The 17,150-nt window shown below is 51.0% G+C and overlaps 1 protein-coding gene across 1 annotated transcript; it reads right to left on the minus strand.

Annotated features, from left to right (window-relative positions):
- Nucleotides 1-1,258: 1,258 nt before the first annotated feature.
- TMEM222 (transmembrane protein 222) lies at nucleotides 1,259-13,036 on the minus strand. The gene is made up of 6 exons (XM_019432470.2): nucleotides 12,796-13,036; nucleotides 6,819-6,903; nucleotides 5,554-5,585; nucleotides 3,711-3,807; nucleotides 3,496-3,626; nucleotides 1,259-2,351 (listed from the first exon to the last, which is right to left on the minus strand). The coding sequence occupies exons 1-6, from the start codon at nucleotides 12,987-12,989 to the stop codon at nucleotides 2,264-2,266; spliced, it is 627 nt and encodes a 208-aa protein (XP_019288015.1). The 5' UTR covers nucleotides 12,990-13,036; the 3' UTR covers nucleotides 1,259-2,263.
- Nucleotides 13,037-17,150: the final 4,114 nt, after the last annotated feature.

The raw sequence follows: 17,150 nt of genomic DNA on the forward strand, positions 1-17,150 counted from the left end.
TTACTCCATTCTCCTTTTTGATCATAGTACCCAGCCCTTTGGAGAACAGCCCCTCCCTACTTTACCCCTTGTGCTCCAGCCAGGACATCTTGTGGGGTGGCTCTGGAACCAGGCTACTGAGCTTGAACATGGTTCCACTCTTCCTACCTCTGTGCCCTTGAGCAAATCACTTTACCTCTCTGTGCGTATTTCTTCATCTGTAAAATGGGGACCATAGCACTGACCTCACTGGGCTGTGGTGAGGATAAATGATACTTTATTCCAAGGCCTAGAGCACAGTAAGCACTCAATAACTATTGGTGATTTTTATGGCCCCTTTATATCCTGTTTTCCCAAGGCTAATTTAAAGTTCTGCTGGGCTGGAGCAGGCCTTACAACTTTTTTCTGTTTTGCTGTGGTTGTCCTCTGTACAGGAACTCCCCCCCCCCCAACTCGCAGATGGATCCCAACATGCAAAATGGAGTTTTGAAAATGCAATTGCTCTCAAGTGGGGAGGGAGTGGCTCTGTCTTGCCCTGGAGAAACCCCCCCAGCCCTGCAGGGTCAGGGATGAGTTGACAGAGGCCTCCAGGGCCCTGAGGGCCAGCAGCTAGAGCTGCCCTCAAGGTCATCCTCAAGATGAACACAAAGGGCCCTCAGGATTCAGAGACCAAATCCTTGGCTAGTTCAACTAAAATGATAGATGCCATAGAGCAAGTTAGGAAAGACGTCACTAAGGAAGTGGCTTTTAAGCCAAGCCTTGGCAAGGAGGGCCGTAACTTCAACAGGAGGAAAGCAAAGCAACAGAAATGCTGCCATCGTGCTGGAGAGCAGGGTCCTGGAGGGCCCTGAGAAGTGGGGTGCCATGGGGCAGGGTGGTGACCTGATCGCTGGGGGTCAGCACGAGGAACTCGGCGACATGACCGATGGCTAAGGTAGGGGCCAAGGCTGGGGTGATTCCCAAACTGTGTACCCCTGGTTGCCCAGGGCGCTGGTCTGCACAGCCCCACCTGCCAATCAGTACTCATCTGCATTGAGGAGAAAGCCCACGGATGGTGGACACGGGAGGGTGCAGAGCTCCCACAGCCCTGGGCAAGGGCCAAGGGTACTGGAGGGAGGCGGACATGCCTGCCAGCTCTGCATGAGGTAAGCACTGGACGAGGACTCCACCACGGCCCTGCCAACCAGACGGCTCTCCAGGGGGCAGGACAGCAGGGAGAAAGGAGCTGAAGGGGCAAGAGACCACTGAAGGGAGAAAACAAGGACAAGACACCTTGGAGTCTGGAGTCAAACTGTTTATTGCCCTGCCCAGGGAGCCCTGCACAAGGAATCCATGGAGCGGGAGTGAGGGGCAGCACGTGCCCTTTCTACAGCTTGAAGATAAGGGAAGCTATGGCAGGTGGGAGGACACGGCTCCCCTCCCGCTCCCTGATGGCACTGGCTGCTCTGACGGCTCCCCACATCCTGGATGCACGGGGTGCCCTCACCGATGCGAGGCCCATACCTGGGGCTGGAGCCCAGTTCTGTTTACATTGCTCTGGGCTACAGGGGGTCGCTCTGGACATGTCAGCATCACGCTACCTGTCCAGGAAGGCTGGGGGAGCCCAGGCCCCAAACTGCAGGGGGAGATGGGCTCAAGTGCCGGGAAGCCCAGGGAGAGTAGGAAGCAGGGGCTGCAGGGGCTGGAGGACACCAGGAGACAGGGCACAACCTGCCCCTGGTGCAGCTTCTGGCAGACAACTGATTGGGGGCCCATCCAGCCCTACTAGACCGTTCTAGAGGCTAGTAGTCAAGGTCCCAGAGCAGCTTAGCTTATGAAGGTTTCTCGGTGTCCTCCACCCACCCTGGGACCAGAGTCCTGGCAGGCAGATGTGCTCCAAATCCAGCTCTGGCCCCTTGTGCTGCCTTGTCCGGTGGTCCAAATGTGCTCCCCTCCCCACCGGGCACTGGGCTGAGGCAGAGGGAGCCCCGCAGGCAGTGGCAGGAGCAACGCTACAGAGGGAAGCTAAGGCTTTTCCAACAGATGAACAAAGAGGGTGCCTCAAGGGCGGGGGTCACAAGCCTGGGAAGGAGGGGACAGGGAGCTTCTTAGTGACCAGTGAGACACAACAAACACCCCCGCCCCATGCTCATCTTCAGCTCTTATTCCATCCCATCCAGCCCAGACCCCTGGGTCAAAACCAGCAAACCCATCCCTGCCTTTTGGGGTGAGAAAGAATCTGGAACCAAAAGGGGTGGCGACTGCCTCCTCAGGAGTGTGGTGGGTTCAGGCCATGAGGCAGCCATCACCGAAGGTTAAAGACGAGGCTGACAGTTAGGATGATGCCCAGGAGGAGGACGAAGGGCAGCCAGGTCTTCACGAAGGCCCCGACACTGACGAAGAGAGGGGAGTCAGGATGGGAAGGGCCCAATGAGTGGGAGCACTTCACAGAGCCCTGTCCGGGGCTGCTCCCGCTAAGGAAGCTCCTGGAACCACGACTTAATCCCCAAATTTGGTCAGGTAAGGGAATGGGGCCAGCCCAGCTCGGCACTGACTACACAGGACCACCAATCACAGTCCTATGCGGGGGCCGTTCCAGGTTCCTGGCGGACACCTGACACCTCACTGGGCAGGCGTGTCTACCACCTCTGGGCCTCACTGCTCCATCCACAATCACCCCTCTCTAGGGAGGCCTTCAGTCTCAGCGTGGAAGCCAGGCTGCCCTCTGCCCACAGCCCTCAGAACGAGGCCCACTGGGAGGGAAGGGATTGGCAAGAGTTAGCATAATGTTGTGGCTGGAGCTGAGGGATTGGGAGTCAGGGCTCTGCCTCAGTCTCTGTGTGACCACAGTTATGGTCTTCTCAAGGAGCCTCTAAAAGACTTTTGGACTTAAAAAAAAAAAAAAAAAAAAAGACCCCTAAGTGTCTCCTTTTTAGAAGCTCTTAATGATGAGTGCAACTACAGGAAAGCTCAGAGAGGTGGCCAGGTGAGCCCAGGTGAGTGCTGCCTCCCAAGTGGGTGAGTCGCTCAACTTCTCTGAGCTCCCTTTACCTGTGAATTGGAAAATTGCCTTTGACCTTACAGGTTGTCAGGCTCTGGTTTCAAAGGTCCTCCCAGGCCACCACCGAGGCCCACCTGCCCAGAACCCTGCCTCTGCTGAGGGATGGGGGGAAGGGATCCTTGGGGCAGTTACCACACCCTCCTTTGAGGGTCTACCTGTTCACCTGACCTCAGCAGGCTCTGTGGACTCACAGCCTCTCCCAGGAGCCAGAATCATGATCTCCATTTTATCAAGGGGGGTTACAGCTTAGAGAGGCCAAGGCAGGTGTCTGAGATGTCACGGGTGGGACCCAGGTGGAGGTGAACTTCAGCAGAGTCACCTTCCTCTCCACCAGGAACTCAGCTAGTCGCTCTAGAAATTTCATGGCTCCAACCAGCATCTGCTTTGTCCCTGTTGGCTACAGGACTCCACAATGGCCCTGCTGGGATCCTCGGGAGAGAGCAGCCCCAGGGGTGAGCAGTAGGTGGACAGCTCACCTGACGTACTTCCCATAGAGCAGGCAGAAGAAGCAGAGCGTCACCATATTCCAGTTGGTGCTGTTGTTATAGCGCATCAGGTTCAAGGCCAACGCCACATGTGAGTGGCAGTTGTCACAGCAGAGACTGTGCTAGAGACGCAGGAAGGGCTGGGTCAGGCTGGACTGTGGGGGCCTTGCCACCCTGGCTCCCGCTCTGAGGAGCAGCTCACCTACCATGCGGTGCTTGTACTCCTCAGAGGCGTCGTGCACGGCGGTGTCCCATGCGTTGGGCCCACTGGCGTAGACCTGAGCGGGGTCCAACTTCCAGTACCTGGGAAGAGAGAGGGAGTTCTGGGCACTGGCTCACCTCTTTTACGGTCACTCAGCTTCACAGATGTTCCCTGACGCCTGCTCCGTGCAGGGCCCTGAGCTGGGTGCTGAGGCTGTAGGGGTGAGGCGAGTCCAGGGAAAGAGCCACACGGTGGACAACTGTAACCCAGTGTGACATGCCCAGTGCCATGTGGATCCTGGGGAAGATACGGACTAGCTGATGTGGGGGGTATGAGAGGCTTCTGGGGTGACATCTGAGTCTAGTTTGAAGGAAGAGGGGTTAGCCACGCACAAAAGAGGAAATGAGCATACTGGCCAGAGGAAGGAGCTTGAACAGAGGGAGAGGCACAAGACTGTGCGGGGTGCACCAGGAATTAAGTGGCTGGGCACTGCTAGGGGACTCACAGGAAGAAACAGAGCGATGGGACGTTAGAAGGTGAGTTGGGAGATGCAGGTGGGGCCATGTCGTGGGGGACGTGAATGTCACCCTGAGTTTATTCGCAAGCAGCATTCTCCTAGTCCCTCCCTCCCCCAAATGCCCGACGGGGGTGAGGGGGAGAAGAGCCCGAGGAGCTGAAAGCTCACAGACCTCAAGCTGAGACCAGCTGTTCCAAGCAAGGGAGTGCCCAGAGGGTCTCAGGTCAGGAAGTGCTGGGAGGGCAGGGTGCCCTCTGGCGGTTGTGTGGGGAATGGCTTGGTGGAGGAGCCTAGAGGCAGGGCATGGACTGGGGCTGCTAGGAGGCTCCTGTCTGGGAACGGGTACCCTGAAAATTGACCTCGAAAAGCAGCCTTGCAGCAGACATACAGCCCAGAGGTCCCTGGCCAACATTTCCACCTGCCTGAGGAAGAAAGCAGGGGTCAGGGAGCCACTTTCAGGCTGCCTCTGCTGTGTGGGATACCAATTCCTCCCTGGGACCTGACCAACCGGGGGCAGCCTCAGACCATAGGGGCTGTTCTGAGCATACTGACTGAGGCACTGTCACTAGGCCCATAGCTGAGGTGGGCCCCCAAGACAGAGAAAATAAAGGGGCGCCTGACTGGCTCAGCTGGTGCAGCATGTGACTCTTGATCTTGGGGGTTGTGCGTTCAAGTCCCAAATTAGGTGTAGAGATTACTTAGAAAAGAAAAGAAAAGAAAAGAAAAGAAAAGAAAAGAAAAGAAAAGAAAAGAAAAGAAAAGAAAGAGAAAAAGAAAAGAAAAGAAAAGAAAAGAAAGAGAAAGAGAAAAAGAAAAGAAAAGAAAAGAAAAGAAAAGAAAAGAAAAGACAAAGACCCAAAATCCCAAGCAAAGTATAGCAATAGCTCCTAGAGGACCTGACTACTTTTATTTTCTGTAACCAGAATTCCAAACAGTGCCTCCTTACACCTTAAATGGCTTGTTCACTCCTGAGGGGCAGAAGAATCTAGATTTTGGAATGAGACACCTGCGTGTGAGTCTCAGCTCTGTTACTTCCTGTGCAATCTTGACTAGACCTTTGTCTTTCCTCATCCTTCCAGTGGAGCTGAATATGACCTAGCAGAGCTGAGACAAAGTCTCAGAGTGTAGGCAGAATGTAGGTAAAGGACCCAGCCAGCAACTGGTGCAGGAAGACGCTTGGCACTGGCTGTATGCTCTGGTGGGGCCTGGCCACCCTTCCCCTCGCCCCCTCCTCAGGGGGCTGGCTCCTGTTGTGTCTCAGAAGGCCTGCCCTACTGCTTCGTGCAGGAGTCTGGCCCTAGGGCTAGTCACACGGGTGCTCTTCACTTACTTGGCAGGCTTCCCAAAGGCCATGTTGTCTTCCTGTTGAGGGAAAAGTGCAGAAGTCAGTGGAGAACGCGCATCTAGCCTGGCAGACGGACCTGGTCAGCGGTGGAAGTGCAGGGACTAAGAGGGGGTATGACAGGCGGGCAGAAGTGGGGCTGGGCTCTGCTCTGGGGCTGCCACAGCAGCTGAGGTGCCAGCAGCAGCTTCTCTGTGAGAAGACAGCGCTGTGGCAGGAGTGCACAGAAACCCGAGACTCGGAGTGGCCGCCACAACTGCCCCTCTGTGCGGCTCCCAGGCAATTTTCTCTCCTTCTCTGGCCCTCATTTGCTCCAAGTTCTCCGGTCAACCTCTGACTGATCACAGGGAGGCAGTCCCCTCGGGGGTAAAAATGACAACACCCCCTGCGCTCCTGACCCAACGGTGGTGGCCCACGCAGTGGCAGCCTGCCTGCATTCAGAGCACGACTAGGGGTTGGGGAGGGGGCCTGAGAGGCTTCCTAGGAGGGACATGTTTCACTCAAGTCCTGGACCTGCCGCGTAAGATCTGGGTACGGGAGTTTTGCGGGGACAGATGCTGGGTTCAGAATCAGGAAGACCAGCTGACAGAGCTGGTCAAAGATGAATCGCTATAAAAATATACGGGTAAAAGACCTATGTCATATTAAGATGATCACGACAACTATTAATATAAACAGCTTGGTACCACCACATCTCTTCATTCCAGCCCATAACGGAGATGAAGCTGCCACCTGCCAACAGGCAGGATGCTGCCCACTGATCTGGAGGAAGCCCACCGTACCCATCTTGGGCACATCCCCAGGAAACAGACCTAAGAACACAGCGGGTTCACTCTACAAGCCCCACCTCCTCTTCTCCGTGGCCACACCTGGGGAACCATGTCAGCCTCCCCTGTGCCCCCACCTTGTGACTCCCACCTTCTGAAGGTCCAGAGATGTGCTTCCTGGATGATCTGACTTTCCACTCTTGCCTCTAACCCCTACCCATGTCTTGGTACCCCAGGGGTGGGCAAAGAACTGGGTCAGTTAGTTAAGAATCCTTCTGGCCACAGTGCCCTCCTGGCCTGTCCTGGAGGCAAGAGAAGGGGGAAAGGGGTCAAACACTGGTGAAGAGCAGAGGGCCAGGGCCAGGACTGTATGGGGCCTGCATTCTCCTGGGCCTCGGGGAGACTGGAAGGCTGCTTCAGGCAAGACAGGCCATCCTTCCGCTTAAGCCTTGGAGCCCACCAGAGGTGGGCAGAGTGGGAACTCACCGAGACGAAGTAGGGGCCTGCAAAGTCCCGAATGACTCCTGTGGATGTGCAGATGCCCATGTGGCCGATGATGGGGAAAAACCACCTGTGAAAAAAGGACAGGGAAGGTACAGGGCTTAGGGGGTTTTCCAGCTGGTCAGACAGACACTGGGGACACTCCATCCGGTGTGAGAATATGTGAATATAATTTTATATAGTGAGTGCCAATTAGGGTGGCCGGGGGGACTGGGGAAGCAAGAAAAGAGGGGCAAGTACAAATGAACAGCACAACGGAACACCACTGCACGCCACGGAATGGCTGAACCCAAAGGACAATCACGTGGAGTGTGGTGAGGGTGGGGGGTGACCGGAGCTCTTCTCCGTTGCTGGAGGGCGTTTCTACTGCCTTCAAAAACTGGCAATTAGGCTATATGCCTCAGCAATCCCACTTCAAAAAAATTTTTTTTAACATTTATTCCTGTTTTGAGAGACAGAGAGTGACAGAGCATGAGCGGGGAGGGGCAGAGAGAGAGGGAGACACAATGTGAAACAGGCTCCAGGCTCTGAGCTGTCAGCACAGAGCCCGATGTGGGGCTTGAACTCACGAACCATGAGATCATGACCTGAGCCAAAGTCGGATGCTTAACCAACTGAGCCACCCAGGTGCCCCTCAACAATCCCACTTGAGAGCATACACCCAACAGAAACAAATCCTTATGTCCACCAGTGCCGTGTGCATGAACATTCATGGCACCTTCATTCAAACTAGCTGGAAACATTTGTCAAAAGTCACTGAACTGCACACTTAGAATGTGTGCAGTTTATTGTATATACATTATACCCCAATAAAATGGATCCCCCCCCCCAGTTTTTATTTAAATTCCAGCTAGTTAACATATGGTGCAATGTTAGTTTCAGGAGCGAGATTCAGTGATTCATCACTTACATACAACATCCAGTGCTCATCACAAGTGCCCTCCTTAGTCCCCATCACCTGTTTAACCAGCCTCCCTCCATACCTCCCCCAATAAAGTTGTTTTTTTTTTTTAGTTTATTTATTTATTCTGAGAGAGACAGAGCTCAAGTGGGGCAGGGACAGAGACAGAGGGGGACAGAGGGTCTGAAGCAGGCACTCAGTGCTGAAAGCAGAGAGCCTGATGAGGGGCCACAAACCCATGAACTGTGAAATCATGACCCAAGCCAAAGTGAGATGCTTAGCCGACTAACCCACCCAGGCACCCCAATAAAGTTGATTACCAAAAAAAAACCACCTAGAAATAATCCAATGTCTAACAATACTAAAAGGAGTAAGTAAATTAGAGTATAGTCATAAAATGAAATAGTATGTAACAATGAAAAAAGAACAAACTTTTACACACAACACATATTCTCAAAGACATTAGGCAGTGAAAGAAACCTTACATAAAAGTACATGTATAAGAGGCACCTGAGTGGCTCAGGTAGTTGGGTGTCCAATTCTTGGTTTCGGCTCAGGTCATGATCTAGCAGTTTGTGAGTTTGAGCCCTGTGTCAGGCTCTGCGCTGACAGTGTGGAGCCTGTTTGGGATTATCTTTCTGCCCCTCCTCTGCTCACTCACACACACACACACATACACACACACACACACACACACACACTCACTCACTCTCTCTCTAAATAAATAAACTTAAAAAAAAAGTACATATATAAATCATTGAGCCATGTACTTAAGATCTGTCCCCTTTATGGTGTATATCTCAGTAAAAAGGCTTTAAAAAAAGTGGAGGGCATTTAAACCAATCTGTGTGCAGGTTTGGGGCGGGGATTGGTGGGTAAGGTTTTAGGGAAGGCTGCTCTAAGGAAAGTAACAGTAAGTGGAACGATAAAAGATACGGATAAAAGCATGGTATATTCCAGGAACTTTTAAAGTTCAAATTTTTTAAAAACCAAATTTCAGTTGGACCCCAATATGCAAAACATACAGGAACCCCTAAGCGGTCTGTAGTGTGAGAACCATGGTATTCCGGGCTCTACCTGGGTGCTGGACCAACTGATCCAGTTTAAGGACTCACAGGGGACAAAACAAAGGACTCGTTACAGGGCCAGTGGCCAAGTGCTGGGTTCAAAGCTGCACCTTGCTAGGGAGGTGGAGGCCGAACCTGGAGGGAAGCGATTATTAGGGGCTGGGGCAGTTAGCAAAGACCTTCACGGAGCACGTCACTTTTAACCATGGCCTGTGAAACGACAGGATGTCAACAGGCAGACGAAAGCAAAACTCCAAAGCAGCAAAGTGCTGCACGTGTCTGGAGAACGTGAGGGGACGAGAGTGGAGGGAAGAAGCATGGCCAGTTCAGAGGCTGTTCTGGAATATTGGCCAGAAATGAGATGCTAACTAGAGTATTGCTGGTAGGGTGGTGAGAAAAATGGATTCAAAAGGTCCTTAAAAGGCACACTGGGCGGTTTTATGACTGATGAGACAGAGGTCTTCCTAGGTCTGCAGCCCAGGCATCTGAAAGGGTGGTGCGGCCAGAGTGGTCTTTTGAGAACATAATTCAGGTTCCATCATTCCCTTGCTTAACACCCGTTCATGGCTTCCTATGACACTTAACATGCACTTAAGACTCCTTCCGACAGTTTGGCCCTGCCTATCCCTTGAAATAACCTCACTCCTCTTTCTAGCTGCTGTCTGCTTCTGGTTCCTCAAACACACCAAATCCTCCCACCTCAATGCTCTTTTTGCATTTGCCTCCATCTGGAACACTCTTCCCCTAGATCTTCACACAGCTGGCTGCCTCTCATCATTTAGGCCTCAGCTTAACTATCAACTTGGGAGGGCGTCCCTGGCCAGGCCTTCTAGAACAGCCATATACCACCCCAGATCTCATTCCTCTGCTTTAATTTCTTCACAGTATCTGCTGCTACCCGAAATCATCTTGTTTGCTTACATGGTTACTGTCTGCCTCTCCCGTGTATAGAAGCTCCAAGAGAGCAGGGATTTTCTTATTTACTATGGTCCCCAGAGCAGTGCCTGGCACGCAGCTGGAGCTATGAATTCATTGACTGATAAATGATGAATAAATCAATGTCCTGCATTTAAGAGTGGAGTCAGGCTCTGACGGCAGAGCTGGGTTGCGTCTTTGTTTTGGGCAAGTTACTCATTCCCAACTTTGTCAGTGAGAGGTGGAGAGGAATAATTACCTCAATGTGGGCCAATTGTTGTGAGGATTAAATGGGCTATGTTTGCAAAGTGCTTGACACACTTCCTTGCATTTGGTAGTTGCTCAATGTTGTTACCATGAGGTGTTTATGATAAACACTTGCTATCTAATTGGCCAGACTGGCATAGAGTAAGTTGCTGAACAGCCACAGTGGCCACAGGATGGACACTGAGAATTCCGGGAAAGTAGCTCCTCTGGCTTCTCAGACCCTGATCTCACCCGCCTAATTCTTTCGGCCAATTCCTTTCATCTGGTTTGACCAGTACCCCACATACCACAGCTGTGTCACAAATCAGAGTAGAGGCTGGAGACAACAACTCTCCAAGTAGTTGTCTGTCTGGAAGCTCCATGAAGGCAAGCTCCAAGGTGGCTTTATGGACTACTGTCTACTTAGACCTAGTACATAATAGACCCTCAATACTATTCATGGAAGGAAGGAAGGAAGGAAGGAAGGAAGGAAGGAAGGAAGGAAGGAAGGAAGGGAGGAAGGAAGGAAGGGAGGGAGGAGGGAGGGAGGGAGGGAGGGAAGGATGAATCAGGTATTGACCCTAGAGGGTTCTACCTGGTAAGGTAGACTGTCTCAGTGGAAAAAGCCCCATACTAGCTTCTAAGCCTTTATTTCCTCATCTATAAAACGGGGATGACAGTATCTATTTTCATTAGGTTGATGTAAGGACTGAATGAGATAATGAATATAAAATGTTTAGAATAGAGCCGAGAACAGAGTTCGTATCCAATCTTAGCTGCTTTTATTAGTAGCAGCAGCTATCATCTGGCTTTTCAGGCAGAATTGTCAACATCTCTGAGGGGGTGGACAAATCTTTGGATTCAGTTGCCTCCTTTCTGATCCCTCTTCCAAAGACACATGATGGTTCCTTGTGCCACATCTATTCCTAGCTCTGCACTCTAGGTCAGCAATCATCACAATGCACTACAATCGTTAGGTCATCTCTCTCTCCCCCTCCTGCTGGAGGTTTGACAGGGAAACTATGGCTTATTTATCTTATGAACGCATGCATATAGATGTGAATAAAAAGGGGGTGTGAGCTGCTTCTAGCCGAGATGACTGGGGATCATGGTGCCTCCACCTTATGTTGCTATCAGTTCTCTGAAGAGCAGAGGACTCTATGAATGTGTTTCTGAGAACCGAGAAAAGCCAAAGAGATCTTAAGAAAACAAGATGGGTTTCAGGGGATGCCTGGGTGGCTCAGTTGGTTGAGCATTCGACTTTGGCTCGGGTCATGATCTCGCAGTTCATGGGTTCAAGCCCCACATCAGGCTCCGTGCTGACAGCTCAGCCTGGAACCTGCTTCAGATTCTGTCTCCCTCTCTCTCTGCCCCTTCCCCTGCTCGCACTCTGTCTCTCTCTCAAAAATAAACACCAAAAAAAAAAAAAAAAAAAAAAAAAAAAATTAAAAAACAACAAACAAAACCAAGACAGGTTTTTAGCAAAACCAATATATTCCCTATCTCTTCCAGTTATTCTCATGTTGCCATTTTATTTTCTTCATAGCACTAATTATTATCAGAAGTTCTCTTATTAGCTTATTGTTTACTGTCTATCTCCTTCCACCATGATTTAAACTCTATGACAGCAAGCACCATATCTGCTTTGTCTCTTCAAATCTTTATCACTCAGAACTACTCTAGGCACAAAGGGGTCACTGAGCAAATGTGTTACAAGCACACTCAATGAATAAATGAACACTCTTTCTTAAAATTTTTATTTTTAAAGGATTCAGACTTGGATGCTTTAAACAAATGCATAAGTAGTTGAAAACACAAAGCAAGTGAAGCATTTTAACGTGATACAGAAATTAAAGTCATTTTTGGATCAGCAACATATAAAGCCAAAAAACCATCCCTTCTCCACACCACCACTTGGCTCTTCATGATGGAGGGAACAAATTTTTCCTCATCAGGTGAGGGGAAGTAGTCAAAAGAGAGCATGTTGTGGAGTCAGAAGATTGAGTTTGGGATGCCCTTGCTTACTGGCATGTGAACCTGATCCAGACCTTTAACGGTGCAGAGGAAGCCCAGCTTCTTCATCAGAGAAATTCCCACCTTAGAAAGTGACTGTGAAATTCAGAGAAACTGTGAGGTTTTGTGTGGTTTTCATCAGTTGTCAAGGCTGAAATAGGACAGCAAGCCAGCTCCCCCCCCCCACCCCAGAAGCTCCCCCGCTAAAACAGGCGGCAGAACTACAGGAGCACCTGCTCTCTCTCCTGACAAAAAACGAGGCCACAGAAGGAACACTGCTTTGAGAGGCAGACACTCTGGGACCTAAACTCGCCTTAGAACCGAAATGGTATGTGATCTCCAGGCTCATCATCTTTGAGACAAAGGGCTGGACTCCCAGATCTCTGGGGGCCTTTTCAATGTTGACATCCCAAGAAGCGGTGTGGTCCCAACCACACTCCCACTCTCGCCTCGGGACTCCGTCTTCTTGCGTACAGGAAGTGATCAGCAAGCATTTGCTCAATGAATGAACAAAGCAGTGAATGAATGGAGATGTCTCCTCAGACCAGGTAAGGGGCCCCTCTTCTGCACGCCCACAGGTCCTGAGCTTCCCAGCCACGGAACCTTTCCCGCCAGTCTACAATTGCCTCTCTCCCTGACTAGACCAGGTGTAACGAGGGCGAGGAGCGTGTCCCATCCGTCAGCAGAAACTGGCTCCGCGCAGGGGGCGAGGAGTGCGGGCCGGACCCTAGAGAAGGGCTTGCAGGGCGTCGGAACCGGAGGCTGGCCTGGGGCCGCCCGACACTCCGCGTCCCCGGGTGGCCGCCGGGGGGAGACTCACGTGAGCACCGGGATGGGCGTCCACACCACGCAGTAGGGGAAGCGGCTCCGGTCCACGTCCATGGCGCTGCTGCCCGAGCCGCTGAACTGCTTCTTGTCCGTCTCGGCCGCCGTCGGAACCTCCACTTCCGCCATCCCGGGCGGGGGTGGCGGCGGCCGCAACAGGAGCGGCGAACTCCCTTCCGCTTCCGCCATGCTGCGCGCCCCGCTCCGGCAGGCCCCTGCTCCGGCGCCGCTCGCCCCGTGGCGTCACTTCCGGCAGGTGAGGTCCGCTGGCTTCGCCTTCCCCCGGGGAATTGGAACCGTATCCCTCCGGGCCGGGCCCGCCTGACTCCCGGTCTCGGCGCCCGTCAGCCCGGAGTGTTTGCGCCTACACTGCACGGCTGCGGAAGGGATGCCCTCAGGCAGCGCGGAGTCTAGCGCGAGAGACTGAACAAGGAATTCATAATTCAGTACGCTGAGGCCTCCCAGGAGGTGTGATATAGTCACTATTTATTGAACACTTCCTAGGTGCCAAGCACTTGACATACAAATGTTTTGTTTTTAATCCCCATAAACTGGTCAAACATGCGAATTTGGGTTATTTCCCTCAGGTTACAAGTGAGAAACTGAGGCTCATGAGGTGAGGTGAGTGGCCACGACTCAAACTCAAGGCTATCTCCCATGTCCTTTTCATTGTGGTCTCTGATGAGGTAGTGGTAGGGTAGAGGAAGGACAGACTAAAACGCTGTGCGTGGTGTGTGTATAAGCAGGGGAGACTTGCCGGGAGATACTGGGAGCTGTCTTGATGTTTGCCAGGTGGCACGGGGGTGGGGGTGCAGGGATGCGTGCAGCCGTGCAAAGAAAGAAAAAGGCTTTGCAGAGCGCAGTGTGCAGGAGTGTGAATATCACCTTGGCTGGAACAAATCACAAACCTTAGATTTGATCCAATCCCTTCATTGTGCAAATGGAAAACTGAGGCTTAGGGAAGTTAACCAATTGTCTGAGATCACACACCAATATAAAGAAGATAGGCTTAAATCATGGATACATTGGGCTTTTTAAAGATGCCAAGATAGCCAAAGAAAACGGAATCTGCTGGGATGGGAAGGGGAAATGTAGGGTCAAGAAGAAAGGCAGCAGCTAAAAATCATGCTAGAGGGAAGTAGGGACAAAATCAGAAAAGCGGGAGCTATGCCTTTTTGGGAATGTATTTTTCTTCCATTGAATTACCCCCCCTCAATGCTGATCTATAAAAAGCCTGCTACCCTTCCTGTTTCTAACAGCTAATATTCTAATACATTTTGGGGGTTATGTCTCATGGAACTCTAAGGTCCTGATTTCAATGAGCTAATAGAGTTTCTAGTACAGATGTCCACTAGATGTTTATTGATTTAATGATTGAATGGGTGTTTTATAAAGGCCTTACAGGGGCGCCTGGGTGGCTCAGTCGGTTAAATATCAGACTTGGTTTCCCCTCAGGTCATGATCTCGTGATTTGTGATATTGAGCCTCCTGGAGCCTGCTTGGGATCCCCTTTCCCTCTGTCTGCCCCTCCCTCACTTGCACTTTTTAAATCAATAAACACACACATTTAAAAAATAAATTAACAAAAAAAGGCCTTACAGAGATCACAGCTGATGATGATTCTAACCTAGTAAAAACATTTTGAGTGGGTTTGTGCTTCTCCCATGATCCACGTGTAGTGTGTGATCCTTGAAGAACAGCAACCAGCATCTAGCACAGAGTTTGGAATAGATTCAGTGTGCAGTATATGTTTGTTGAATGAATAAGTTACACTACTTCTTGATTCAGTCATTATAGCTAATCTCTTCTGGATTATAAACTCCGAGGAAGGTCTTTGCCTTATACATTCCTCCGTCAGTGATGGTGGGTGCCCTTTAATCATTTATTGTACATATGGAGGAATAAACAATCAAAGAAGTCTTTCTTAGGGTCTGCCACAAATTTGATAGCACTAACACAAGTACCACATTTACGCTGACAACCTTCAGTGGCTTCTCATTGCACTTAGGCTAAAACACAAATCTCTTACCGTGGCTTACAAGGCTCCGCGTCATGCCCTTTGTCTTACTTGTTCACTACACTGCAGCCACCCTGGCCGTTTTTTCAGTTCCTCTCATGTGCCACACACTTTCATGCCCCCAAGGACTTGGCACACATTCGTCTGCTGAATGTTCCTCACCTCCTTAAACTGGCTAATTTCTATTTATCCTTCAAGTCTCAGATTAAATGTGGCTTTCTTGGAGAGTCCTTCCCTAAATCAGAAAGTCCCTGTTAATCTCCCTTGGAATACCCTGTTCTTTTCCTTTATAGTACATTTGTAGCTATGTATTGCTGGATTCCCCCACTAGGCTGGAAAGTCTTTGAGGGCAGAGACTATATTTGTCTTGTTTACTTCTGTAAACCTAGTGCCTAGGAGTGTCTAGCACATAGCATTTGCTTAATAAACATTTGCAAAAAATGAATGAATGGCACACACAAGCTTGGTATCATAGGCTGGCTACAGACAGTCCCAGGGCAGGAGCCTAGCTTATCACCTGCTACTTTTTGGTGTCCCAAGCTTCTTAAAGAGGACCATGGAGGCTGCTGGGCACGTAGTTAGGAGTAGTGTCTGATCAGCGGTCCTTAGCTCCTTAGCCTAGGCAGCTACAGAAGCAGAGTCATGAAGAGGGCCAGGTACCTGGAGGAAGAAGCCAGCTCCTATGACTCCTTTGGGACGTCTCTCCCAGGTTTCTCCCCCAACCCCTCAGCCTGTCCACAAGGCCCCCTCTCACATGCACACATCACTTGGGTGTTCTCACCCAATAAAAAAGCCTCCCTGGCCTGTGACTTGCCTCCCTTGCTGCTGCCACCTCTATCACCCACAGACAGATGGGAAATCACCATCAAAGACCAACACTTCCTTCCAGGCTCAGAGGATCACAGCAGGGTCCTGGAAGAAGCTCCTCTAACAGACAGCTCAGGAAAGGATTGACAGGGCTCACAGCTGCCCCTCCCCTCAACACACACACCGACCTAAAATAGGAATGACCATCTGGATCCACTTACAGGGCTGGCTGGGGGAGGGAAGGATAGTAGAGCTGGAACTGCCAAGCTGGGAAATCTTCGAGGGCAAGATGCTGCTTGAAGAGTGAACTCAGGGCACATTCTCTCGGTGGGAGTCACCCACCCCCTCAATTGGCCCCATTTATGAGTCCCCAGGGCTCACATACCACCTCCCTCAGGCGACCTCACTCCTCATCCTGGCATTCGAGGCCCCCATGGTCTGGCTCTAAACCCCAACCTGCTTTTCAAGCCTCATTGCCGTCTCCCTTGGGACTTGCTTGGAGTTAACCTCACTGGGCTGCCCTTCAGAGAATGAGCCCAGCACGTCATCCCTCATGGCATTGCTCACACTGTTCTTTCGGTGGAATGCCCTTCCCCTCCTCTCCTACACTACTTTCAAGGTTTCTGGCAAATGTTCCCTCTTTGCTCCCAGAGCACGAGAGCTGTGTTTTCTACCTATTGAATATTCATGTGTACTTGCATTAGCATTAGCTGTTTACATGTCTGTCTCCCCAGAGAGACTGTGAACTCCTTGAGAAGGGTTCTGACTGGATTTATTGGTCCTTGTAGCCCAAGCACAGCACCCAGCAGATAGGAAGTGCTCGTGAAATGTCACCATTGCTATCCGTTGACCATAGATGGTCTCCTTAAGGGCTCTGTGGAAGAATCACCTCAATCAATAATCCAGGGGAGCAGGGCCAAGCCAGGGGCAATCACTTCTGCAGGCTGGAGTTTCTGCTGGGCATGAGGCACTGTGCCTGGCATGTGGAAGGGCAGAGTCCTCTCTTCCTCAGTCTTCCTGCTTCTGCTCCATTCACTACCTTCTTTGGCTCCTAGAGACAGGGATTCTCCCCATTAAACCCTAAACTGTCTTCCAGGATGGCTCCAAACCGTTCCATGGTGGGGAGGGGACATCCCCCCCCCCCCCCCGACTCTTCAGACATTAGAGTTTACAAAACGACTTCCTTCTCTGTTCCATTTTACAGATGGGCAAACTTGCCCAAGATTATAGAAAGCACAGCCAGGACCAGAATCTAAGTCTCTTACTTCCAGGTGGCAGTAAAGCACATGGTTAAACATGAACTCTGGTCAGCCAGCAAGCCCCGTGTTTCAACTTAAGCTCTGACAGTGATTATCATACCTTAGGGAGGTAACTCAGTCTGTCGGCATCAGTTTCCTCATCTCTAAAATGGGAAATGATAATTCACATCTTACAGAGTTCTTGCAAGGTTTATTTGATAGGCTATACCTAAACCATTCCTGGTCCCAAATAAACACTCCATGTTAGCTATTATAGCAGTGAAAACC

Source organism: Panthera pardus, unplaced genomic scaffold (genome assembly GCF_024362965.1).
Source record: "Panthera pardus isolate Hobbes unplaced genomic scaffold, ASM2436296v1 HiC_scaffold_11, whole genome shotgun sequence".
In the NCBI taxonomy this organism is placed as follows: Eukaryota; Metazoa; Chordata; class Mammalia; order Carnivora; family Felidae; genus Panthera; species Panthera pardus.